This window comes from Panthera uncia, chromosome D1, assembly GCF_023721935.1.
Source record: "Panthera uncia isolate 11264 chromosome D1, Puncia_PCG_1.0, whole genome shotgun sequence".
NCBI lineage: Eukaryota > Metazoa > Chordata > Mammalia > Carnivora > Felidae > Panthera > Panthera uncia.
The window spans coordinates 44,966,518-44,991,032 of NC_064808.1; the positions used below are offsets into that span (position 1 = coordinate 44,966,518).

At 50.5% G+C, this 24,515-nt stretch overlaps 2 protein-coding genes across 3 annotated transcripts in view; one reads left to right on the top strand and one right to left on the bottom strand.

Annotated features, from left to right (window-relative positions):
- DKK3 (dickkopf WNT signaling pathway inhibitor 3) overlaps positions 1–17,996 on the top strand; it is a 45,233-nt gene extending 27,237 nt beyond the window's left edge. Inside the window, exons 4-7 of the mRNA XM_049649889.1 lie at positions 13,003–13,095; positions 14,256–14,400; positions 15,336–15,492; positions 16,416–17,996. Of these exons, the coding sequence (XP_049505846.1) occupies positions 13,003–13,095; positions 14,256–14,400; positions 15,336–15,492; positions 16,416–16,635 (615 nt within the window). The 3' untranslated portion in view covers positions 16,636–17,996. The remainder of the gene's footprint in view (positions 1–13,002; positions 13,096–14,255; positions 14,401–15,335; positions 15,493–16,415) is intronic.
- Positions 17,997–20,101: 2,105 nt separating this feature from the next.
- Positions 20,102–24,515, bottom strand: part of USP47 (ubiquitin specific peptidase 47) — a 108,373-nt gene continuing 103,959 nt past the window's right edge. For both annotated transcript variants that reach the window (XM_049649903.1, XM_049649914.1), the window contains 3 exons: positions 24,338–24,385; positions 24,116–24,246; positions 20,102–23,287 (listed from right to left, as the gene is read on the bottom strand). In XM_049649903.1, coding sequence (XP_049505860.1) covers positions 23,113–23,287; positions 24,116–24,246; positions 24,338–24,385 — 354 coding nt within the window. In that variant the 3' untranslated portion in view covers positions 20,102–23,112. The remainder of the gene's footprint in view (positions 23,288–24,115; positions 24,247–24,337; positions 24,386–24,515) is intronic.

Genomic DNA, 24,515 nt, shown 5'->3' on the forward strand with positions numbered 1-24,515 from the left:
TGCTATTTGTCTGGGGCAGATGCCAGCACCAAGGGGAGCTCTGGTTCTGGCTGCATGTGTTACAACGAGTGGCCAAGGCTCGGCAGGACTAGAGGCGAAGGGATGCGGGATGTGGATGAAGACGTGAGTCAGACAGCTATGTCTGTTCACAACTGGAAAAGGAGGAAGAGGAGGGCGGTGGAGATTTGCCTGAAGCAGCAGAATTTGAAGATGAGAGGCCGGGAGGGGTCAGGCAGCATCGACCCTTCAGACTGACGCCAAAAACCTGCCTTCCCGTAGACATTCCTGTCACGGCTTCCTGGAGCCGTCTCCTAGGAAACCTGCCTGCGGCAACCCCCAACCCTCTCCCCCCAAGGAGGACTGCTCACAATGCCGCTTCTCCTTCCAGACCCCTGACCCGTAGCTGAGGAGCCTGGAGGGCCTGCTGTCGCTCCCCAGACGTTGCTTGTGACACCTGCCGTTCATTGCCCAGAACATTTATTTCAAAAGACAGAAAGCACAGGGGCGCCTGGGTGGCTCAGTTGGTTAAGCATCCGACTCTTCATTTTGGCTCAAGTCACAGTTTGTGAGGTTGAGCCCCGTGTTGGGCTCTGCACATTGACCGTGTGGAGCCTGCTTGGGATTCTCACTCTCCCTCCCTCTCTGCCCTCCCCTGCCCATGCTCTCTCTTTCAAAATAAATGAATTAATTTAAAAAAAAAAAAACAAAACCAGAAGGCACAAAGATCCTCCATGGATCTCTCTTCCAGCACCGTGGGGTCATGACTAGGATTGAGGGGTGGCCTCTTCCTCAGAGACCAATCAGGACCACAGGAGGCACCCCCAGCCGCCAACCCCAGAGACTGAACATCAACAGGGATTGGTATTTTCTGAAAACCACTTGAATTCATAGAAATGCTAGCTTTGGTGGACTTTGAAACAGTGAGTGGAGCCATCCAGCCAAGGAAAACGGCATCAAACCTGCTTGGCCTGGAGGGAAGCCAAGGGCCAAAGAGGCTGTGCCGTGGTCACGGCCAGAGAGGGCCAAAGTGGAGATCAAAGATTCCTGACATCAGCCACCAGGCTCTGAGGCGAGTAAGCAGAGGGATGTGGAATTGGCTGCCTCGCTCTAAATGGCTGCCTGAGGTTGCCGCAGGGGAGCGGGCCCAGCATAAGCACTGGCAGCTTTGGGAAGCACTGCTCTAGTTGTCTGCCCCCCCCCCCCCCCCCGCCCAGTGCTGTATAACAATATTTGTTATGCTCACAACGAGGGGTCAGGGATTTGGAAAAGGTGCGGCGGGGTGGGTCATCTCTGCTCTACACTCTGGGAGCTCAGATTTGAAGCCAGGGGTGACTCAGTGGCTAAGGCCAGAATCATCTCGGGGCTCTTCGCATTCAGCTGCCAGCTGCCAGCTGGGACGCTAGCTGGTGCTGCCGGCCTCTCCATGAAGCCTGAGCTTCCTCCCTACATGGAGGCTTGGCCCAGAGGCTGTCTGGAGAGGGGGAGAGCTGAGCAGAAGCTGCTTGGCCTCGTAGGACCCAGCCTTGAAGCTCACGCAGTGTCACCCCCTCCACCTTCAGTTCAAGTGAATCCCTAGAGCCTCTGTGCTCTCTCGGGGTGAGGACGGGATGATTTGGTAGTGGGTATGCTGCTCTTCCAGTTTCTCCTACTTCTCATTTCTGGAAACAATCCCTGGGCTCAAAGATTCTATAAGTGCTCTGGGTGAGAAGATGCCGGTGACTCACGTAAAGGTCTCAGGGGGTTTTGGGGACTGAGGCATTTCCCAGCTTGGGTTGCCTAGTGACACCAATGACCGAGCAGCCAGGGGTCATGTTGGCCAACCCAACAGAGAGAAAAGCTCCCCCTGCAACCTGAATCTAGGCTTTTGCACTGGGAGTCTAGACAAGTCTTACAAACTTCCGTTGGTTCTTTGAGACTAAATGCCTTCCTCTCTTCACCCAACTTCTACTGGGGTGGATAGAGGGCTAGGGGGGTACCAAGGAGACAAGTGCTAGCTTCCCGGTGGGGAGAGTCAGGGAGGGCTTCATTGAGGAGGGCACACTTGTGCTGCTTCTTAAAGATGAATCAGTGAGGACATTCTAGAAGTTGGAACTAAGATTGGATCTTAGGGGGGTGGTGAGGAAATCCGACAGGAAAGCAGATTGGGAACTGTTACAGGCTCTGTATGCCATGCAGAGTTTAGACTGCAGGTTATGGTTGGCAGGGAAGGTAGAAAGACAGTGAGTTGCAAGGTAGAGTGTCCTTAGGGTGAAGGTCTTGTGGGGACTCACAACCTTGGTGAATTTACTAGAATCCAGGACCCTTGAGCCCTGTACATCCAGAGACTGGGCATTCTTGGCCCTCTTGCCAACTATATCTCGAGCCTCACTGGTGCGTAAACCAAAAAGCAAGGTTGTTAATTTGCGAAAGTGAGGAGCGCCTCTTTGCAGTGGCAGAAACGTTGAGACCCCATCCAGGACACCCCTTATCTGGTGCCGAGGTCCTGGGGAGCCAGGTTGGCTGTCTGAAGGTTGCTGGATAAGAATTCAAGCCATGGGAAGACAGTATTACGGAGGGCAGTTCACAGGTTCCAGGCGCTGCCTGCTGCAGCCAGAGTGAGAGACCCCACCGCCTGAACCCCGGGCGCCCCCTCCCAGGTCACTGGGGGACACACCTGTGTTTTTACTCACTGCCCCCTTGTCACATCATTTTATTATGCTAGTGTCACAGATGCAGTCTGGCCGTTCCCAGGCCTGGAGGGCAGCTTGTCTCCTTCTGTTAGGTGTTGATTGAATTAGTTGCTCGTCTGCTTGTCTGCTTTCTCGAGGGCTCTGCTGGGGCTTTCTGAATCGCTGTGATTGGGATGTGCGTAATCAGGTTTGTGTTTTAGGAAGATAATTCGGGCTGCAGCAGGAGCCTGGAGGAGAGGCTGGCAGCCAGCCTCTTCGCTACAAGAATGGTGCCGGGAATGAGGTGTGACCTCAGTAGGTGGGTAGGGCCCTCTGTGAGGGCCATCAAGCCCTCCCTTGTCGGCGAGGCGGCGTCACTTTTGTGTTTGAGTCTGAGAGGGAGCCCCTCTCTCCCAATTTCCAGGCCCTAGAAGGAGCGGGGCAGGGATAGAGACCTCTCGGGGCAGGAGCTGGAAGGAATGAAGCCTGCTTTGTCTCTCTCTGGCACTCAGCGTCTCCTCCTGGGATCTAGTCCGGATTCAGTTCCTGGGAACCTGGCAAGAACCTGGCTCTCTGCCCGTTACTGGAAGCATTTCTCCTAGAGTCCCCTGTGGGACTTCGGCCTGAACGGGGCACTGGGGCTGCAGCCACCACAGGCCTGTGGGTCCTCAACAGAAATAGCAGGACAGGGAGGGGGTACTGCCGATGGGGCCCAGCCTAGCCCCGCCTCCGCTTCCCTGAGAGGAGGGCGCAGTGGCACCCCCTGTGATTGGAAAGCACAAGGGGAGGTGGGCTGTATCCCCCAGTGGATGGGAGAGACAGAGCAGCTAGGAAAGTTGAGGTTCAATTGCACGATTTGTGCCTTTCCTGGTACCAGGGATTGTGCCCCCCTCTTCTGTTGGGGATCTTCTTACCCAGGAAGGAAATGCTCACGGGTGGAGGGCAAGGCTGGCTGGGAAAGGCAAGGCCCCGCAGGCTTCTGGATCCTGGCTCCCATTTCTTGTCTGACCTAGCTAGGAGCCAGCAGGTCTACGTTCACATTCCAACCTTGCTGCTCACAAGCTGTGCGGCTTTGGGCAAGTGTCTTGAGCTTTCTGTGCCTTTGTTTCCTTATCTATAAAACAGAAATAATAAAAGTACCTCTCTCAGCGGATTGTTGTGGAAATTACATGAGTCAGCATCTAGGGTGTAGGACAACTCTGGTGTACAGGAAACATGAGAAGTCCAGAAGCTGTGCCTGCACACACAGCCTCTGATGGACGGCCCAGACTCCCGGTGGTCCTCTGCTCCCAGCTGACGGCCCAGCGTCAAGAGGGGGCTCCCCGATGTCCTTGCTGGCTCATCCTCATGGGTATCTTTGAGGCCACCCTTTTCTGTGGCCACTGGTCCCTCCTTTTCATCCTCCTTCTGCCCAAGGCCAATCTCACTGTCTCTCCTCCAAGAAACACTCCTGCTGAGCTGATAGATTTGGCAGATGAAACACAAGATGTCTAACACGAAAGTAACTTTTAGTCTAAGTCTGTCCCATGCAATATTCGGGGCCTACTGTACGAAACTATTCTCCACGTATCCGAAATACAGATTTCACAGATTCATCCTGTATTTTAATTTGCTAAATCTGGCGGTCCTACCACTGTGAGGCCCCAAAACTAAGGGGTCTCATGCGGGTCCAAGCAAGGAGACAGTGGTGGGGGTTGGCGGGACTGGGTCCTTTCCTCATACTGGGGGACCTGGGAGGTGCTGCAGTCTTGGCTGCTGCGACGTTGTTGGTGCTTTGGGACCCGGAGTTCCTGGCAGGCTCCTGATGACTTGAGCAGGAGGCACCTCCTGCGTGTAGAGCGCCGACTGTGTCCTAGATGTGTCTGGCAAAGGTCAGACCCAGGCGAGGCCCAGGGGTCCCACCCCACTGTCTGCGGGGGTGGGGACGGTGCAGACCCCAGGAATGGTGTGGGGTGTGGAGAGGGCTCCCCACACGGTTTCTAACGTTGGTGGGGCAACAGTGCTCAGTTGGTTAGGGAGAGCTTGGGCACAGGAAGGAATTTCCTTTGGAATTAAATACGGGCGTGACTTTGACAGGGGAAACCTCACTCAGGCCTAAAGAATGTGCTGGGAAGTTCTGAGTGTGAGGCTGGCCGTCTCCCTTGACTGGCAGCATGACAGGGCCCCCGGGTGGAGGAAAGGCTTTTGTCTGGAACACCCCGTCTCCAGCCCTGAAGACCACCGGTGGGTGTGAAGGCTCCCTGGGCGGCTGGAGCAGCGAGGAGGCTGCCAGAGGGCCCAGGGTCAGGCGGCTGCATGTGCTGGGGGCAGGGGCAGGAGGAGAACGAGAATTGCAGGACTGTTTCCGGAACCATCCACGGCACTAAAGGGTCGGGAGCAGGTGTTCTCCACAGGTGGTGTGCCCGCCCAGCTGCGGGGTGCAGGCTCCTGTTTCATGGGCTGTGTGACTTGAGGAAGGAAGAATTGGGGGAATGGCACCAGGAGACCCACGCTTCTGCACACGTTGGAACTTCAGGAAAAGAATGGCTGGCGTCGGCTCCTGGCTCCTGCCTGGGTTTTTCCACAGGGTGATCTCTGCTTCGTGGGTCAGGCCAGAACTCTTGGTGAGGTTTGGGGCCCCCTACCTGTCCTGAGCTGGCTGAAAGTTTCCAGGGCAGGGTCCAGGAGAGGCTGGGGGCGCCCTGCTGTGTTCGAGACACATGTGTGGTTTACAGGTTCCTGTGACTGGCCTGGTTTTGAGGTCAAATAAAGACCCACGGGGCAGGAAAGCCTGATTTGGCAGTCTCGTAGAGCTTGAAGGGAAGCTTCTTGCTGATTTCTCACGGCACCTCTCCTGATCTTGCACCAGGGCCCAGCCTTGGGGACCCTGCTGTCCTGCAGAGGCAGCGTCAGGGCCCCCTGCCTGCCTGCTCCCAGGGTCTGACCTATCTCCGTAGAGCACTGGATTGGGCTGCAGGGTGAAACAGGAGGTGGTCTTATGGTGATGGATGACGAGCCCTGGCTTGACCTGGTATTCTGGGCCTTTGCAGTTAGGAGAGGCATTCCATTAATGGGACAAAATGCACTGGCTCAAACTGAAGCTTAGAAGGTTGTTCAAGCCTTTTCATGGCCACCTTTAAGCTCCCGCTGTGAGTTAAGCATTGCAGATGGAGGTGCGCCCCAGGGGGTTACGTCCTGGGGCCTCGGCACTGTTCTAAGCAGGTGCACCTGTCATCTCTTAAAAAAAATTTTTTTTTAAACACATTTATTTTTGAGAGGCAGAGCGTGAGTGGGAGAGGGGCAGAGAGAGGGAGACACAGAATCCAAAGCAGGCTCCAGGCTCTGAGCTGTCAGCACAGAGCCTGATGCAGGGCTCGAACTCATGAACCGTGAGATCATGACCTGAGCCGAAGTCAGACACTCAACCAACTGAGCCACCCAGGAGCCCCACCTGTCATCTCTTTTAATCTGCATGACAACCTCACGAGGTTCACAATTTACAGATAAGCGAACCAAGGCACAGAGAGGCTCAGTAATTTGCCCAAGATCACCCAGCTTGTAAGTGAACCCATATTCAAGCCCAGGCATGGGCGCCAAACCTGTCTGCCCCTCATGCCACCCCAGGTACACTTGGCGCCGGGTGACCATGAGGGCATGGGGAAACGAGTAAGCCAGCAGCGTGGCGAGTGCAGGGACGGGGCTGGAGAGGTGAGTGTGGGAGCGTGCACTCCACACAGGGACGGTCTCCTGTATGCCCCTGACCTTCTGGTGTTGGCAGCCCCCAGTCCTGGGCGGATCAGGATGACTGTTCCCCATGGTCTGCTCTGCTCCACGGGAGCATCTCTGTTCAGGAGGGCCAGAGCTCAGACGATAGCCCCACATGCAGGTGGGTCATCAGTTTATCGCACAGACCATACCATCTGTCATCCTGGGAGTATTCAGGGCCTAGAACCCCATGCTCAGGGCCAGGAAAAGACCACTCACCCAAACCTCAAGTAACAAGTTGGGCCTGGGGTGCCAGAGCCTAGAACTTTCTGGTTGATGGGGGGTGGGGCTCAGCCAGGAAACCATGCTCTGGTCCCTGAGGTTCGACAGCCTTCAGAATATGCCAGTGCCTCCCCACTGGCCTCCTCTCTGTCACCTTCCCCCAGGGAAATGCTGACACTCAGGACAGAGGCTGAATACGGTGGAATCTCCAAGATGGAGAAGATGTGGCCGTAGCTTGCTGGGGGCAGGGACTTGTGTTGGATTCCTAAGGGAACAAAGCACCTCAGCCTGGGTGACTCAGATGTATTCTCTTCCAGTTCTGGAGGCTGGGAGTCCCAGGTCGAGGTGTTGAGCCCGTTCCTTCTGAGAGCTGTGAGGGAAGGACAGGTCTAGGCCTCTCTCCTTGCTTGTGGATGGCCGTCTGCTGTCTCATATCAGCTTTCCTCCATGTGTCTCTGTGTCCAAACTTCCCTTTTATAAGGACACCACGTCCACCCTAATAACCTCATCTCAGTAACTCATGTGTAATAATCTTATTTCCAAATAGGATCCCCGAGGTACTGGGGTTAGGACTTCGGCGTATGAACTACAGGGCATACAATTCAACCCACGCTGGGCATTTGGAGGCAGCAGGTGCGGTGGGAAGAGTGAACCTTGGCTTGTGTGGGAAGATCTGACAAACTTGGGTTTACATTATCTTGGGTTTGCAAACGCTATCAGCGACTTTGGGCTCTGAGCCTCAGTTTCCTTACCTGCAGAATGGAGGTGGAGAAAGAGTTCATCTGTTCATCTGTTCGTTCTTCCTGTATCCTTTTCATGAATGGCAGCCAAGCCCATGCTGGGGGGTACGTCATGGGCGCTGACCTCACAGGGTGCTGCGAGGACCAGGGAACCCACTAAGGCTCAAGTGAGTGCTGGCACAGAGTAGGTGCTCTCCGAGCATCCACCGCTGTCCTCTCCCCTCCAGCCGTGGCGCACAAAGCTCTGGAGACGAGCAAGTTTCTGTCGGTGGAGGACCCCTGGGCCTCCATTCCGTGTGTCCTCACTCCTTCCCAAGCAAGGAGTTAGGCCTTGGGCTGGAGCAGACACCATGGATGGCCCTGGTCACGAGAACGAGACAGTCTGGGGCTCCCAAGGAGAGTGAGCAGTGCCCCTGGCCAGGGTGGGAAAGCCCAGCGCGGTAGCACAAGGGCCACAGAGAAGCCACATGCCGTTCGCCTTGCACGTGTACTGAGGAAAGCCTGACGGGGCTCCTGTGCTCTTTTCTCCCCACTGCTCTGGGCTTCTGCCTCCTCAGAGCCACTCTCCTCTGATAAACGCTGAACGCAAAATCAAAGACGCAGAACAGCACCTTTGCCATTTTCCACTATTTCATGATCGTGTCGATGCACCGGGGCTGTTTCCAGGCCCGGCATCCTGCCAGATCTCTGGTGTGCTCCCTGCCTGCCCCACCTCCCGCAGCATCTGAACTGAGCCCTGCGGGGCCTCTGGCCAGAGCTTTCTAAATATAGCTCCGTCCTTCTCCAGACTGCACAGACCAGATCCTCAGAATGGCTTCTGTTCTGACGGCCAGCCTCTAGGCTGTTTGTCAGTTGGGAGGGAGGAGCGGCACAGACAGGGAGTGGCCAGGCCTGGAGAGGAGCCCCAAAGCCGGGACACCAGCGACCCGAGACCCAGATGCCCAGGGGCCATGGCCTTCGCCCTGAGTTCCTGTCTTCTGTCACTGGGGAGGTGTGCCCCTGGCAGGCTGTGCTGAGCTGTGACTGAGGGACAGGACACTGGTGAGGCTGAAGAAAGAGAAAAATGGTGATCTTCCTAGGAGGTGGAAAGAGCCTGCCTGGAGGGTTGAACTCCTGACTTCACCTCTGAGCTGGGTGACTGGGCGGATCCACCACCTTAAACCTCAGCTTCTTGGTCTGTGAAATGGGGGTAATAAGACCCTGTTGAGGGGCTTAAAGAGAGTTTGTGCCAAGTGGCAGGCACCGGTGGGCCTGTTGTGCCAGGGCTGTTACGGCTCTGAAGGACACTCTGTGACATCTCATCCCAGCTGCTCTGTGGCACTCAGGTGACCCCGACAGTCTACACTGCTGTGTGTCTTTAGTTTTGCCTTGGTGTAGCATGAGTTCCCTCTTCTGGTCCTAATGGTCCAAGAGGTACCCCAAGCCCAGAACCTCCACGGCCCTTTAGATAGGGAAGCAGCCAAGCCTTCAGAACTCACCTAGGTGCCATCCTGCACCTAGCTGGGTGCCGAGGCCCCCTTAAGACATCGGCCCACATGTGGACAGGGAAGAGGAGCTGGAACTACTAAAGAGAATAAAATCCTTCGGATGCCTGAGTGGCTCAGTTGGTTAAAGCATCAGACTCATGATTCCAGCTCAGGTCACGATCTCACGGTTTGTGGGTTCGAGCCCGCTTCAGGCTCTGCGCTGGCAGTGTGGAGCCTGCTTGGGATTCTCTCCCTCTCTCTCTGCCCCTCCCCTGCTTGCCCGCTCTATCTCAAAAAAATAATTTTTTTTTTTTTTAAGAAAGAATAGGGGCGCCTGGGTGGCTCAGTTGGTTAAGCCTCCGACTTCGGCTCAGGTCATGATCTTATGGCCCATGGGTTTGAGCTCCACGTCGGGCTCTGTGCTGACAGCTCAGAGCCTGGAGCCTGTTTCAGATTCTGTGTCTCCCTCTCTCTCTGCCCCTCCCCTGCTCACACTCTGACTCTCTCTCTCTCTCTCTAAAATAAATAAACAATACAAAAGAAAAAAATTTTTAAAGTAATAAACCCTGGATTTCTCAGCTCCAGACTTGGCTCTACTTAGGAGGCACCAACCCATGTCCACCACACTCCCCACCTCCCATCTACTCAATTTTGTTTAAGGTGGGAGGACCTGACCTGTTCCCAGGATAGTTGGGTCCTTGCCTCCTGCAGTTAAGAGTCTTTAGTGGAGACACTTAAACTAACAACTGTTAGGATCAGGCATAAGGCAGGGTAAAGATAGGAGTCAGAGGCTAAAAAATTGTGCAGTCAACGGCTTTATTTGGGAACTAAGGTCTCGGGCGAGGTTCCATGACTCAGGGAGAGAGAGAGAGAGGAGTCAGGGAAGTCGCTCCCAGGTGTGGCGGGGTGGGGTTTTTAAGCTGCAGTGGTTCCGGGTTTAGGTCCAGGTGGGCCTTTTTTGTGTCAGGTCGTGCTGTTGCTCGGTGATTGGTTGACCTCCAATTCGTTCTGGCAGCTACTACGGGCTTTTCGTTGGGTTGCTCTGGCAAGATGGCCGTCCCCTCTACTGTGGTTCCAAGGACATCCTAACAACAACCTTCTATGGAAAGCCTGATCTTCATACAAGGAGAAGCCACTCTGCTCCAGGAACTTTACTCCTATTGGGTGTACAGGTCACTGCCCATGGATCTGACACTCTCTGGATGGAGATAAGTCAGGACTAGATAGCGAAATCCTCAAGTGTTTCCAGGGATAGAAACAGAGAGTTGCTGGTAGAGACAGCAGCCCCTGTTTAGACTTTCCTTCCGACAAGCTGGTCCCCTGGCAGGGGGGTTAGCTCTCCACGGGGATAAGGCATCAGATGGGCATGGGCTGTCCAGCTTTGTGTTGCTATGGCCACCATTCACAGAGCACTAACTCAACACAGCAGCCCTGTGAAGTGGGTCCTGTTATCACCCTCATTTTCAAAAGAGGTTGAATTAATATCCCAAGGTCACACAGGTACTCAGTGAAAAAACCAGGATTCAAAGTTTGTGCTTTTTTGGCCTTTATGATTTCTTCACACCTTGGAGTTCCAGGGTTTCCAGGATGATCACAGTTCTTAAAGAATAGTCGCCAGGGCTGCTGAGAGGACATACCCACAACCAACAAGCTGCCGGATTATTAGAACAAAAGCACCCGGCTTTCTCCAGGGGAAGTCATGCTGAACTAACTTACCAGAGCTCTCTGGTAGTTAGCAAAAACATGTCAGCAAAGGAAACCTGTAGGTTTAGTGTATTGAGGCTTTTCAGAAGTGTTTGGCAATGTTCCGTGCCAAAAATATTTTCATATCTGGAAGAAAATGAGTTGCTTTGCTGTGGCTTTGCAGAGAATGCTTTGTCATTAGGGTAAGGAAGATATTCCAAAGGATACATGTGCACCCCTCCTGATGGAGATTGGTAAATAGCAGTGCCTCCCAGGGATTGGTGCTAGTAAGGTTGTAGCTCATATATATATATATTTTTTTTATTTGTCCATATGGAGAAGTGTTTCTGAGGATAATCATCTGGAAGAGAAATTATGAGGTCGGGAGATACACATTTAAATTTTTTTATAGAAACTGATGAATTGCCTGCAGAAAACATCGAGCTCAGTTTTAATTACCCCCAAAGCATCTGGCAACGCCGATTTTCTCAAATCCCTACCAACATGGGATATTATAATGTTTCCTATCGCTGCTGTAACAACCATAAATTTGGTGGTTTTACAACAATATAAATTGATCATCTTATGGTTCTGGAGATCAGGAGTCCCACTCAAGACTCACTGGGCTGAAATCTTAAGAGTATCAGCAGGACTGAGATCCTTCTGGAGGCTCTAGGAGAGATAGATCTTTAGCCCATGGCCCTCTTCCATCTTCAAAACCAGTGAAGTCTGGAGTCTTTCTCACGTGGCCTCACTCTGACACTGACCCTTCTTCTGCCCCCCACCTCTCCATTTTCAAAGCCCCTTATGACATTGAGCACACCTGGATAACCAGGAGTCTCTCGTTACCATCAGGTCAGCTGACTAGCAACCTGAATTCCACCTGTGTCCTTAATTTCCCCCTGCCTTGTAATGTGAGCATTGATCTCACATCAATGCTCCGGGTTCCAAGGAGTCGGACATTTGGGGAAGGGGTATTTCTCTGCCTACCACAGATATCATCAACCTTTTTAATTGGGTCCATTCTAAGTGAAAACATGCTATCCTGCTCTTTTAAGTCACATTTTTTCAAGTGTGAGGTTGAACATCTTTTTCTGTGCGAAGAGGCAGAAGGGTTTTTGTTTTCATAAGTTGTCTGTGTCTTTTGTCTCCTTTTCTGTTAGTTTTTTGGGGGGTGGGGGGTTGTTTTCAATGCAGTTAGAAGTTCTTGAGGGTAAGGACTTTTTCATATTCATGTTTACATCCCAGTGCCTCAAGACATGGCCAGATTCAGAGAAACTACCCCCCCGCCTGTTGGCTCTCCTTTCTTCTCTCCCACCCCATTCTCTTACTTCTCTGCTTTGGAAGCAGTGCCTGGACCTGGATGCTTCTGGCTGAGCCGAACGTGTCTAGGAGCGGGTGGTGGTCTTATGGCTTACTTACGGCGCCGTGGACTTCTCAGGCCGTGACAGGCTCTGGGGTTCAGACAGATTGGGGGCACAGCCCGTGACCCAACCCTGTGCTGAGGCAGCCCTCTGCCCCTTTCTGAGCCTGTTTTCTCACCTGTAAAAACCACGATGGTAGCATGCTGGCATTTTAGGGTTGCTGGTATGGAACAGGACAAATATTGACCCCTCCTTTTGAGAGCAAGGACCCCTCTCGCAGAGCTGCCCCACTTGCCGTGGGGAGGCCAGGAGGAAGCCCTACTAGGAGGACCCGGCAGGGTGCCAGCCCCAGAGGCGCTCCATGCCCCCTGATCCACCTCGTGGCTCCGCCCAACAGACAGCAGGTAGAGGTGGCTTTCCCCTGCCTCTGACCTAGAAACAGAGGTGCAGAGAGGCCACGGGGCCCCAGACGGCGTGGCTAGTTTGGTGTAAGGGGACTCTTCCCGACCAGCCCGCTCCCACGGCCTCCCTCTCTCCCCCGCTTCTCCAGCCAGCTGGGCTGCAGGGCCCATGCCAGCCGCCCTCCTCCTTCCTTTGGAAGCTAGCAGCTGCCCTTGCCTGGCAGCCCCAGACCCGGGACTCTGAGGAGGGGGGCCACGGGAACCCTCTGCGGCCCTTTCCTTCATGGTCAGCAGCCTGGGCTCCAGCCCCTCCTGTGCAGCCGCCTGGGGCTGGAACTCATTAGCTCTTTTATTAAATCCATCTGCTCTGCTTGGAGATGGCCCCGAGTCTCTGTGCTCCCCGCCCTGGGTATGTGAGGCGGGGGCTGCACACATTTGCCATTGTGTGAACTGGGTCGACGTCCTGGAGGGCAGAGGCCCAAGGCGCCCTGTGTGGGCGAGGGCCCCGCCCGGCCTGGAGGGTGTGGATACTGAGGAGCAGGAGTTCACATGGCCGTGGAGTGAGGGGGAGTCTGGAGAACCCTGAGCCTGGGGGGGGGGGGGGGGGGGGGGGGGGGGGGAGGGGGGACCCCGGGGGGGGGGGGGGGGGGGGGCGGCGTGCTGGGATAAAATGGGACACCGCGGGTTTGCTGCTCTGCCTTCCGCTGATGAAGCCACCCCCTCCCCCTCCGCAGGAGTGCATCATTGATGAGGACTGCGGGCCCGCCAGGTATTGCCAGTTTGCTAGCTTCGAGTACACCTGCCAGCCTTGCCGGGACCAGCAGACGGTGAGTGTGCCCAGAGGCGTCTGCAGCTGCAGCACCGGGGCTTGGGGGCTGAGCTGGGTCCCAGAGAAGGAGACCTGGGGAGAAGCCTTCCTGGAAGCCTTCTGTGGGGCTTTTAACCATGTCCATGCTTGGAAGAGCCTCTCCATGCGGCCCAATGGGGCTGACTCCTGGAGTGACGAGGAGGCCATCAGCAGACCTGCCACCACCCTCACTCGCCGCATGATCTCATGGGTGACAGAGGAGGGAGGGAAGGTGGGGACCGGGTACCTGTCATTCCCCCGGGGTAGACCCATCCCCGTAGATGCTGCCAGTGACACTATTGCAGCCCCCACCCTCCACCCTCCACCCTCCACCCTCCACCCTCCAGATCTCTCTCCCCATCTGCCCAGAGAGGGCGGAGGGAGGGCCGGAAGAAGCCAGAGGACTTCCCTGATAGAGATTCCACAGAGAAGCACGAAGCCAGGGAAGCGGGGACTCCCTCCACCCAACAGATGTTTTGGACAAAGCCATATGGGCTCATTGACTTTTCTTGTCCTTTTTCATTACTGAGGCAGTAATAACACAGCATGATAACAAGTTTGGAAAATAGAGGGCTTCTTCCTCCCCTGTCTGGTGCCAGCTGTGGTCAGGCAGCTGCAGGTGTCCCTCCAGCCTGCCACCTCCAAGTGTGACTGTGGGGCCCCGGTGTGCTCCGTGCTTGTCAGTCCCGCGTGCAGCTCCAGACTGTGGCACCCCCACGCCCTCCCCATCCAGATGGCCTTCCGGGCTTGGGCCTGGATTTAGTCAGCTGTCGAATCAGGCTGCTGCCTGCAGCTGTGGGCCATAAGCCACATTCCTTCCTGACCTAGGCGCCTAATAAAAAGGAGGCAAGGCACAAGTCTGTGGGGGACACACTACGTCCTTTGCAAAATCTCAAGCTACATAGGAAATACTCCAGATACGTGACTCACCCCAGGTGCCATCTTTCTTCTTCTGACTCCTCCCATCTCACCAGCCCAGCTCCCATCTCTGCTCCCTTAACTTCCACTAAAAGCCCCCCAAGCCTCAGACCTCAGTTGCCTCCTCTGTATAATGGGAGCATGTGGTTAACCCACGTGTGGCATTTTCAGGGCTGGGGACAGTGACAGTACGTGAGCCAGCATGCTGTTGTTTGCCCGCAGCTCTGCACCCGGGACAGTGAGTGCTGTGGAGACCAGCTGTGCGTCTGGGGTCACTGCACCAAGGCAGCCACCAGAGGCGGCAACGGGACCATCTGTGACAACCAGAGGGACTGCCAGCCTGGGCTGTGCTGTGCCTTCCAGAGAGGTGGGTGGGCTCTCCACTGGGTACGGGGCAAGCCCTGTCTCAAGCTCCACCATCCTGGTCTTCCTAGGGCCCCATCTGTGCCAGAAACACCTTTGCAGGGTCCCACCTCCTTGGCAGGCTCCCAAACACTCAGGGTGCATCCCAGCCCCACAGCCTGGCCTGAGGCAGGCCCCCACCTAGAGCAGACCACCAGGTCTTCTGTCTGTGTCTCCTGTTGACACCTAGAAAAGTTAAATCCCTTCAGGATGCGTGAGCCCAGGGCAGGAGGAACAAGCCCTCTCCACTCTCCACCTCATTTCCCAGGCCCTGAAGGTAGCACCTGGCCGTGTCCTATCCTCTGAGGATGTCCCCCTTCTAGTCCTGTCTTCCATTTTCACTGGCCCTTGTGGGCAAGGTCGCTCAGGCTCTTCCCTCCTGCAGTGTTTCTGAAAATCTCTCCTTCAGCTGCCTCCCCAGTCAGCCTCTGCAGCCCCCAGCCCGCCTGGTACCTGCTGTCCCAGCCATTTTCCTCCAGGTCGGTGCTCCGTGTGGCTTCTCTGGAAGCTGTGGTTGCTCTGTTCTGTCTCATCAGACTCCTCTGTCTCCCTTCCAAGGCTTCCCCAGGCCATGCCCAACCCCCCGCCTCTGTTGCTGCTGTGTCCCAGCCTTGAGGGCCTTTCTTACACTCTTTATTTCTCCAGACCTTCGACCTCAAAACCAAGCACAAGCCCCCCCTCTCCAGGCAGTCCTCCCTAACTGCTCTAGCCTTCCAGACTCATTCCCTCCACAGCCCATTCTGCCATTTTGTTTCTTCTCATTTCACCTCTTTAATTTTAACCTCCACTTTGAGGTTGAGGGGCTGGAAAGTTGGGGCTCCACCCCATTTCTCTGCTTCCTTCTGTGGTACCTGCCTGCTTGATGCTGGGCACACAGGGGTGACTTTCCCCTGGCCCCAGGTCTCTTGTTTCCTGTGTGCACACCCCTGCCCGTGGAGGGTGAGCTGTGCCATGACCCCGCCAGCCGGCTTCTGGACCTCATCACCTGGGAGTTAGAGCCTGATGGAGCTCTGGACCGATGTCCGTGTGCCAGTGGCCTTCTCTGCCAACCCCACAGGTGAGGCCCCACCTGCCCTCCCTGTTAGAGGTTGAGAGCAGATGAGATGCCACCCAGTAGGATCTCAGGAGCAGAGGGGTGATGTGGATTTAGTTCAGGGTAGGTTTAATTTGAGGTGTCCTTGGGTCATCTGGATGGAGCATCTGATAGCAGTCAGATCTATCATTCTGGGGCTCGGGAGAAGGTGTGGCCAGGGGTACAGATGCGGAGCTCATCCGCATGGTGGTTGAAGCCTCATCATGAATAGGTGACCAAGGGAGACAGTGTAGAGGCAGAAGAGCTCCCGCCTAGGACCATCACTGTGAAGGACAAGCTGAGAAGTTGCTGGCAGAGATGACTGAGAAGGCACAGAGGTAGAAGGGAAACTAGAGAGTGGGCCACCAAATTGGAGGGCACCACTGATGGTGTCATAAGCTGCCGAGAAACCGTGAAGGAGAGGTGTGGCCTCTGTGCAGTCATTCTCAACCTTCCCTCCAGCAGAACCCAGGGTGGCCGGGCAGACAGACAGAACTCCCTGGCCCTGTCTCGTGATATGACAGGCTCCGCCCTGCCGTCAGGAATTGTTCCCACCAGGAGGCCCGGATGGGCAGGGGGCTGAGAGAATGACACATTGCCATGAACTGTCGGGCCCCCAAGTCCTCAGGGCCTGCCCCAGAGAGTCTCACAGGAAGACAGACCTCCATCAGAGGTGTGCAGCCATCCCTCTAAAAGTGGCCTTCCCTCAGCAATGTTTGTTAAAGTAAGATGTGGACAGGAAGGTGAGACTCCACTGAGATATTAGTGGAGGGGTGAAGGTGAGTTCCAGGCGCAGGGCCTTTGTTTTCCTGCTTGGGTCTCCCCGTGTTGATGAGTCCAACTTCACATACCCTCTGCCTGCGGGGACACATGGCCCTCAGCTGAGTCCCTGTCCGGTCTCTCCCTAGCCACAGCCTGGTGTACGTGTGCAAGCCGGCCTTCGTCGGGAGCCGTGGTGAGGACGGAGAGAGCCTGGTGCCCAGAGGGGCCCCCAACGAGTACGAAGATGGCAGCTTCATTGAGGAGGTGCGCCAGGAGCTGGAGAACCTGGAGAGGAGCCTGTCTGTGGAAATGGCTCTCGGGGAGCCCGGTGCTGCCTCTGAGCTTCTGGAGGGAGAAGAGATTTAGACCCAGGCTTGTTTTGTGGGTAGACATGCAATAGAAATAGCTAATTTATTTCCCCAGCTGTGTCCTCTAGGTGTGGGCTTTACCGGGCTTTTTTCCACGGCCTCTTCCCAGTACATGTTCCCTCTGGCTTGAAACAAAATGAGGTGCTGTGTATTTGCCCAACACCCCCCCGCAGACTGTGCACGGTTCCCGTGCCTGGGGAAGATGGGGGTGTATGGGAGGGTGGAGGGCTGCTAAACTGGTCCAGATCATTGGCTGCTTTGCCTCTGCTGGTTGGCACCTGGCACATTTCATTTTGTTCTACATCCCTTGGAGAATTGTTGGAGGGGAGGCAAGGGGAAAGGATGCAGATTTCCCCATGATGGGTTTTGGGGAAGTGTTGACTCTTACACATGTGGAGAAGAGTGCCCTGCTTTGCAAACGTAAACCTGGTGAAAATGTAACAAGTGGTTTTTCCACGCATTTCTTCCCACAGGCACAGGCAGGCTGTGCCTTCAGCTGCTGTGGGTGACGTGTTCTGTGCACTCTGTGTTCCATGTGTCCCTGTTCTTTCATCAGTGTTACTCGGCTCCTACCTCTGTGCCAGGGGAGCAGTTCTGCATCACTTGCCAGTCCGGTGAGGAGGGTGGTGGTCTCCCCATCTGTCAGGATTTTGGTGTCTCAGAGACATCAAGTTGCTTGCCCAAGTCACACAGCTAGTGAAGATCAGAGCAAGATGCACCCAGGTGTGATTCCAAGCCCAGTGCTCTCCCCACCAGCCTCAGGGCCACAGAAAGCACTCTGTAAAAGGAGGGAGGATGGGGTTTTTTTTGTTTGTTTTTTGTTTTTGAGGCGTCTCTGGAAGTAAGGCCAACCTAGTTCACTGTAAGATTAAACTTCTACTGGTAGAAATAGCATTCTCCTCAGTGTGGGGGTGGCCATCATTCTAGTGGAGACCAGCGATATTGACGCTGTCCCCCTATGGCAGTTAGTTATGTTAGTGACTTTGAAAGTACTACGATTGGTGCATAAGATATATGTTAACTTGTCAGAAACAGTGATTGTAGGGCCAGGATTATAAATGAAATTTGCAAAATCACTTACCAGCAACTGAAGACCATTATCAACCACGTGGAGAAAATCAAACCAAGCAAGGCTCTATGAAATATGGTTTTAACATCCACACTGAGAGCACTGGACTGGATGCTATTCTGCAAATGGTATTTTCAGGTGCCATTGACTGTTTCCATCATGTATTCATCCAGAGTTACATTTTAAAATTGCACATGATTGTATAAGCATGCTTTGAGTTTTAAATTATGTATAAACATCTATGTTGCATTTAAAAATCAAGCATAAATCACTTAGACGACTCCTTTATAGTTCTTGGATGTCTTCTTCTTTTTGACTTTGAATAAATAAAATGGGAATGATCTGCATTGTCCAAAAACAAACAAAACCAAAAAACTCTTCCACGTAAGTGACTTTAACATTCAAGTGAAGCCCACCGGTTTTAGCATCAAAATATTTTAGAAATGTTCACTGCTTTTGTAAGGCATTAGTCTTAAGAGTGTCAATACTTCACTGTCTTCTGAAAGAGTAAATGGAATGTATATGACTCTTCTTTCCACTCAAATGCGGTTCTGGGCCAGAACATAGATCTTCAGAGACTATAATAATAAAAAGACAATATATTAAGGTCCGCTGGGGGAGGGGGCAGGCACCGGATTAGGCAGTCTACCTCTATCATCTCTAATCTTCATTGAATCCACGAGTATTTTTTCATTTAGCAGATGAAAAAAAAAAAAAAAAGGAAGCTCAAAAATATTAAGTGATAGTGCTAAAAGTCAAATAAAAAACAGTATCTAGTACAGTAGGCCCAGGATATACTGATGATTTTAAGATCAAATATAGAGCTGATCTCTACTCAGTGTCAAAAGTCACCAGGACTACTCTACATCCTTACTACTCAACAGGTACTGACTGAGAGCCTACTCAGAACCAGGTGCTAAGACCTGCTGTGGGGCTGCCAGGTTGAGCCAGATAGGGTCCCTACCCTGGGCGCATCACAGCCTCATGAGAGATACACATTAAACCCAGCACCCACCAAAGCAGTCAACCCAATGTCAGAACGGTGATGGGAGCCCCAGAGAACACTCAGCTGCATGGGAATTGGCTCTCAGAGATCAGAGTTTATCAGGTGATCAGAAGGAACAGGAAAGGGCATTCTGAGCCAGGGCAGAGGGAGAGAGGTGAGAAAAAGGGATGGCACAGAGAGGAAACTGCAAGTAATTCACAGCGCCTGGAAGGCAAGGTGAATTTGAACAAGCGTGTGGAAACGAGGCTGAAGGTTATTTTGTTCGGCAAAAATTTTGAGTTCCTACTGCGCCAGGCCCTACCTGCATGAGTACCAGGAGACCATGGTACATAAGATAAAGCTAAGTCCCTCCCTTACAGAATTTATGTGTGGATCCACCCTGCTCCCCTGTCCTCAGAGCCCATTTCCAGTGGGAAACTGCATTTGACAGAACACATTTGGCACCATTACTGGAAAAACAGAACCACTGCGTATTTCTCTCTCTCAACAAACCGGTACTCCTTAATTAAATGGGTTACCTAAGCATTATAAAAGAGGCTGAACACTCAGTGTGCCCTCTGTACTGGGGAAAGAGGCAGGTTGGGAGAAAAGAAAGCGGAAAGGAAGTATGTTCCCCACTTCTCAGGCAAGGCTGTAGGGTCCACTAATCAATCATTCCTGACCTGGTGAATTCTCAGGCTCTGACCGGTCAGAAGACCTGTTTCTCCAGTAAAGATGAGCTGGTGAGGGGATGAAGAGGCGTGCTGTCACGGGGAAGGGGCAGAGCATTTCTCCCCAGTGCTTTTTTGCCCTCCTAGCTTGGCCCCTAATGATCGCTGTGTGCTTTTCTGGATGGTCACACACACTTTCACACACTCTTGATCTTGTCAAATATTCTTGTTTCTAAAAGCTGACTTTTGAAAATTAACACTAGAACTAATCAGGTGGTCACACCTTCTTCCCCACAGGAATGGCACCCTTCTTCCCCACAGGAATGGCACTGAAGGAGCACCTTTGATGACATGTACTCCTAGTCTAGATGGCTATAAGCTTTATTTGGGCCATGAACTCCTTTGCAAACCTGATAAAAAAAATATTTTACTAGGCCCCTAGAAAACTATACATTCCACACAATTTTGCTTTTAAAAATGTAAATTGCCTTATAAGGCTTCTGACTGCTAATGACTAAAATATTGCCTTGTTTTTCAAAAACTACACAGACTTTAGATGGAATAGTTTTATTTAGCAAATAAAAAAGCTGCTTCAGATTATCTTCTATTCCATATACTCTAGACTACAATTTGTTAAGTCACAAGTGCAAAAGAGCTGGTTAGGGTCTTGATGCTAAACAAAGGGACAGAATTCAGCAGGAGAACTAGAGTAGCCAATTGCAAAGGAAATACTAGCAAATGAACCAGAATAAATGATTTTATTGTATTCCATACATTCACAGGTCACTTCCAGATTTAGCAACAACACTGATTAGCCATGCTCAGATTCTGTGTACTCATTTAGCTTCGACCATGTAGTAAGTTTTAGCTCTCTCCTGGCCTAGAGAAGGACCACACCACCATTCCTAACCATGTAGCCTGGCAACGATTTTTCTAGCTGTGGCAGAGCCTCACGGCCCCCTCCCCCACCATTTTCTCAGAATCTCTAAGTACTTCCCATCCGTTATGAAACAGATCGCCAAATACTCTAGTGCAGGGCTCCTTTGCTCTTTTTATCTCATCGTAGCTATTACCCCTTACTTACACCTTGGTTTGACAGGTGTACTTTGAACTAGCAAGCTTCTACAGACCAGCCAGACACAGCACAGTCCTGAAACCATAGCCTCTGCTTCTCTGACCAGAATGCACTCCTCACCTTCAGCACCTGCTTCAGATACATAGGTACTTGGTTCTCCCACGGCATGCCTGGTTGATGCAAACCCATCTCTCCCATGGTAGAAGCTCTTCAAAACCCTTGTGCGACCTCTGAGGAACGGGGTCACGATTTATTGCATGTGGTCTGTGTCCACCTCAGGAGATTCAGCAGATGAGTGATCACTAGGCCCCGCTGCCCTGCGCTTGGGCAACTGATCCACACAGTGTTCTGCCTCTTGGCTCCTGCCTCAAGTGATTCTCTGAATCTGAGGGAGGTGGATCACATTAACCGCCCTCGCATAAATTACTGCGCCCATCACCACAAACTGAGTTTGAACAGTTCGTCGCTCCCTTTACTGAAATGGTCAAAGTGCAACACCGTGCTCTCACTCTATCAGGCACTGAAAAGCAGGAAGCTTCAACTTTTTTTCTATAATGAGATCTATTTTCTTCACTCTTGGTATTTGTAGTATGCCTGTAATCAGCAGCAGCAAACACAAAACAAAAAGCAGGCCAGAAGGCACAGAATGAGGAGCAGGTGTGAGAACTTTACCGTTTACTCTTAAAGGAACACACGAAACCAAACCAAACCCAGCCCAAAGCCTGTTTTGTTGACAACTGGCCTCTCCTGCTCCACAGAGTCAGTCCTCAAACGCAGAAACTCGATTTATTAACCCCTAAATTCCAAGTAAGTAGGCCTGTATCAGAACCAAAGAGTTGTCATGTCACACCAGAAAATCCAAGTAATTGGAAAGACAATTCACTGCACATGCTTCCAAGAAGCAGAGGAGACTGAGAACGCCAACCCTCTAACGCAGACTCAGAACAGTACTTAGATGAAATTTAGCAGAATGCACACAGTTTACATGGAATAAAAATTAGCCAGAAAAATACCTTAGAAAAGATTTTTTCCCCCTGTGGATTCCAAGAAACTTTAAAGATATTATGGAATTCTCAATCATTATATTCAAACTACAAAGCCAACATCTGCTAATACTATTTTCTAATTATATCTTTCTTAAAAGGAAATAAGGTAAAAATCTGATTTTGAAATATTGACAGGATCCTCCAAAGTATTAACATCTTTTCATCTGAGAACTTTACTGTAAACGTATCTTACAGAAAGAATTATTCAATACTCATTACAAAATATTAAAGAAAATAAATCTATTCTTAACCCAGACTCTTCATCCACAAAAGTTTAATGACTAAAATAACACAACAGAATGAACAAATGTTTTATTGGCATGTTCATCGTTGTAAACAGCATCTGGCATGAAAAAGTTTTACCAAAACCTTTTTAATTGATTTTTATAAATTAGATGGCATTTTCAAAATTTATGTAGAATTGTGTTCATTGAAGTCATATTTAGCAAAGCAAAAACTTGCCCATTCTAATAGACTTTGCAATGAAATCATGTTGACTACATCAGCCTGTGCTATGACCTTACTAGCAAGTTTTTTTCAACACGATGTTAAGACGCTTTCGCAAAGTTAAACTACATGTAACTACAAATCAACTCCAAAAATTAAAGTGGGACTTACAAGGGTTCGAGAAGATTCAAACTTGAAGTAAATCTTCAAAAGTAAATGTACAAAGGAAAAAACTGAAGCCGCTGAACAGAAAAACCTCATTAACAAGGGCAAATACAATTGTATGGGACCCAGCACTGAGGAACCTCACTGAGGATTACATGTACATAGACTGCTATACTCCTCAATGTACACAAATGTACATCATGAATGGTACGTGAAAAGAATAACCATGGGAAATAGTTGAACTGCAATTATGATAACTCAATAGGATCAATTTTATTTACATGCTGAATGAACGAGTGAACCATATTCTCTACATCCATAACTTAAGTACAATCAGTTATAATTACAATATTGCAGCAATTTGAGCTGCTACCTGCTGGGAGCGGTCTAAGGGAAACGTTTTGATGTTCCAGAATAATGTTTTAATACTTTGCAAAAAATGAAACAAAATAAAAACACAACTTCACAATTCTTTACTGGGTTATGGCTGGTTCTAAGAATTTCTCTCTTCAGCTCCTATTTTGCTGCTTTCCAAGAGTCAACACACAGTTGCATTTACTTCCAAATTGTCAATGAGGTAATGTGTGTATCAGTGAAATAAACAGAAAATTCATTCATTCATGGCCTTTGCACAGCTTTTATTATGAAGCTATGAGCATCCTGTTTGAGGCTAGTTTTACTAGCGGCTATGTGCACATTTGTCCGCAATAAAAGAAGTGTACTCATTCCCCTTCCCCCTTTCCTAGTAGCAGGTTTTGCTTTTTGTTTTTTGTTTTTATTTTTTTTGCACATCCCTTTTCACTTTACAGTACATTTGACTATAGTGCACAACATGATTCCAAGTCAAAACAGTGGCCCATTGGGCACTGAGCTTCTGATTGGTGAAGGGCAGTCCAATCAGTGCTGGTGTCACTGGGTTACCCCTAACCATGTCCGGCCATAACGGCACTACACAGTAGCAGTGAACCATCTAATTAAAACCAAAAATCCCCCAGGGAAAATGCTACACTAGCAGAGTCAGTCTTGAGTCAGATCTTTATTTGGTGCTCCATCCAGATATATTTTTAGTGCTTTCTCTTTCCGAGGTGAGTACGTTACACGATGTCCCGTCTTCTGCAGTCGACTGCTTTCTTTTTTCATCAGTTCATTTCTTTGCTCATCTGTTAACTCCATTAATTCTTCTGTTTTATCCCTACATTTAAAATATTAATTACATATTAGATTGGTATAGCCATCTGCCTTTAGTAACTTATGCTTGAATGTTATAATGCTCCTTGGTAAGAAAATGAAATCTGATTGTCAGTGGTGAAGTTAAATAATCTCATACTAAGATGTCCTGGATGGCAAATGTGTTTATTATATTAACACAGCAATGACTTCTAAAAATGGTACAGAAAAATTCCCATGCTATTGTAAGTGTAATAACAGCCACCACTGATTGAACATTTATATATAACATGTACTATGGACAGTTTTGTTAAATGCAGTAGTCCTTGTTCTCAGAAAATCCTGCAAGGCTGACGTCACTGTCACCATTTCACAGATGATGAGGAGTTAGGTAAGTAACAAAGCCTAGTCAGAACTCTTATCTGCCAGGCATCAATGACTATTCTTTTTCCTCCGTATTTGTGCTGGCTCACACAGTAGCCACTTGCTACACATGCCTACTGAAAGCTTGAGACCTATTGGAAGCGTAACACACACTATTTCTAAGAATTACTGTAAGAAAAAGAATGTAAAATATCTCATGAACAATTTTTAATATTGACTACATGTTGTGATAACATTCTGGATATAATGGGTTAAAATATTTTATTAAAATTAATTTCACCGGTTTCTTTTTACTTTTTTAAGTGTGGCTACTAGAAAAATTCAAAATGTAATGTGTGGCTCTTGTACTAAGTACTGGTCAGGGCTGCTTTATACCATAAAAAAAGTAAAGGTATTTATGGAAAACAAGATACTTATGAACAACAAAAATGTTACATCACTATGAATAACAAATACACTGTAAAGATACCTATAAAATATGACGGCACCATCATCACAAATATAAAGAGGCCAGACATTTAGGGTAGAAACTTTAGGATTCCAGTCCAAATCCTGATGAATATCAAGGACAGAAATATCGCAGGGAAAAGTTCCTCTACCCTAAGGAAAAAATAAATGAATGAATAAATCATGCTGACAGCCATGTTTATTGAGCACCAGTACCCAAAGGTAAACACTCTCAAGACTTTACCTTAGCAAATTCAATATCTTCCAAAGGAATTCCACTGATTTCACAAAGCTGTAAAAGGAAACATTTTATATGAGTTCATTTAAAAAATAAATTTGCTTAAATAAGTTATCAACCTTTTAACCCACACAGAAATAGCTTGATGTTTTCAAAGATGGAATAAATGTTTGATATAAGAAAT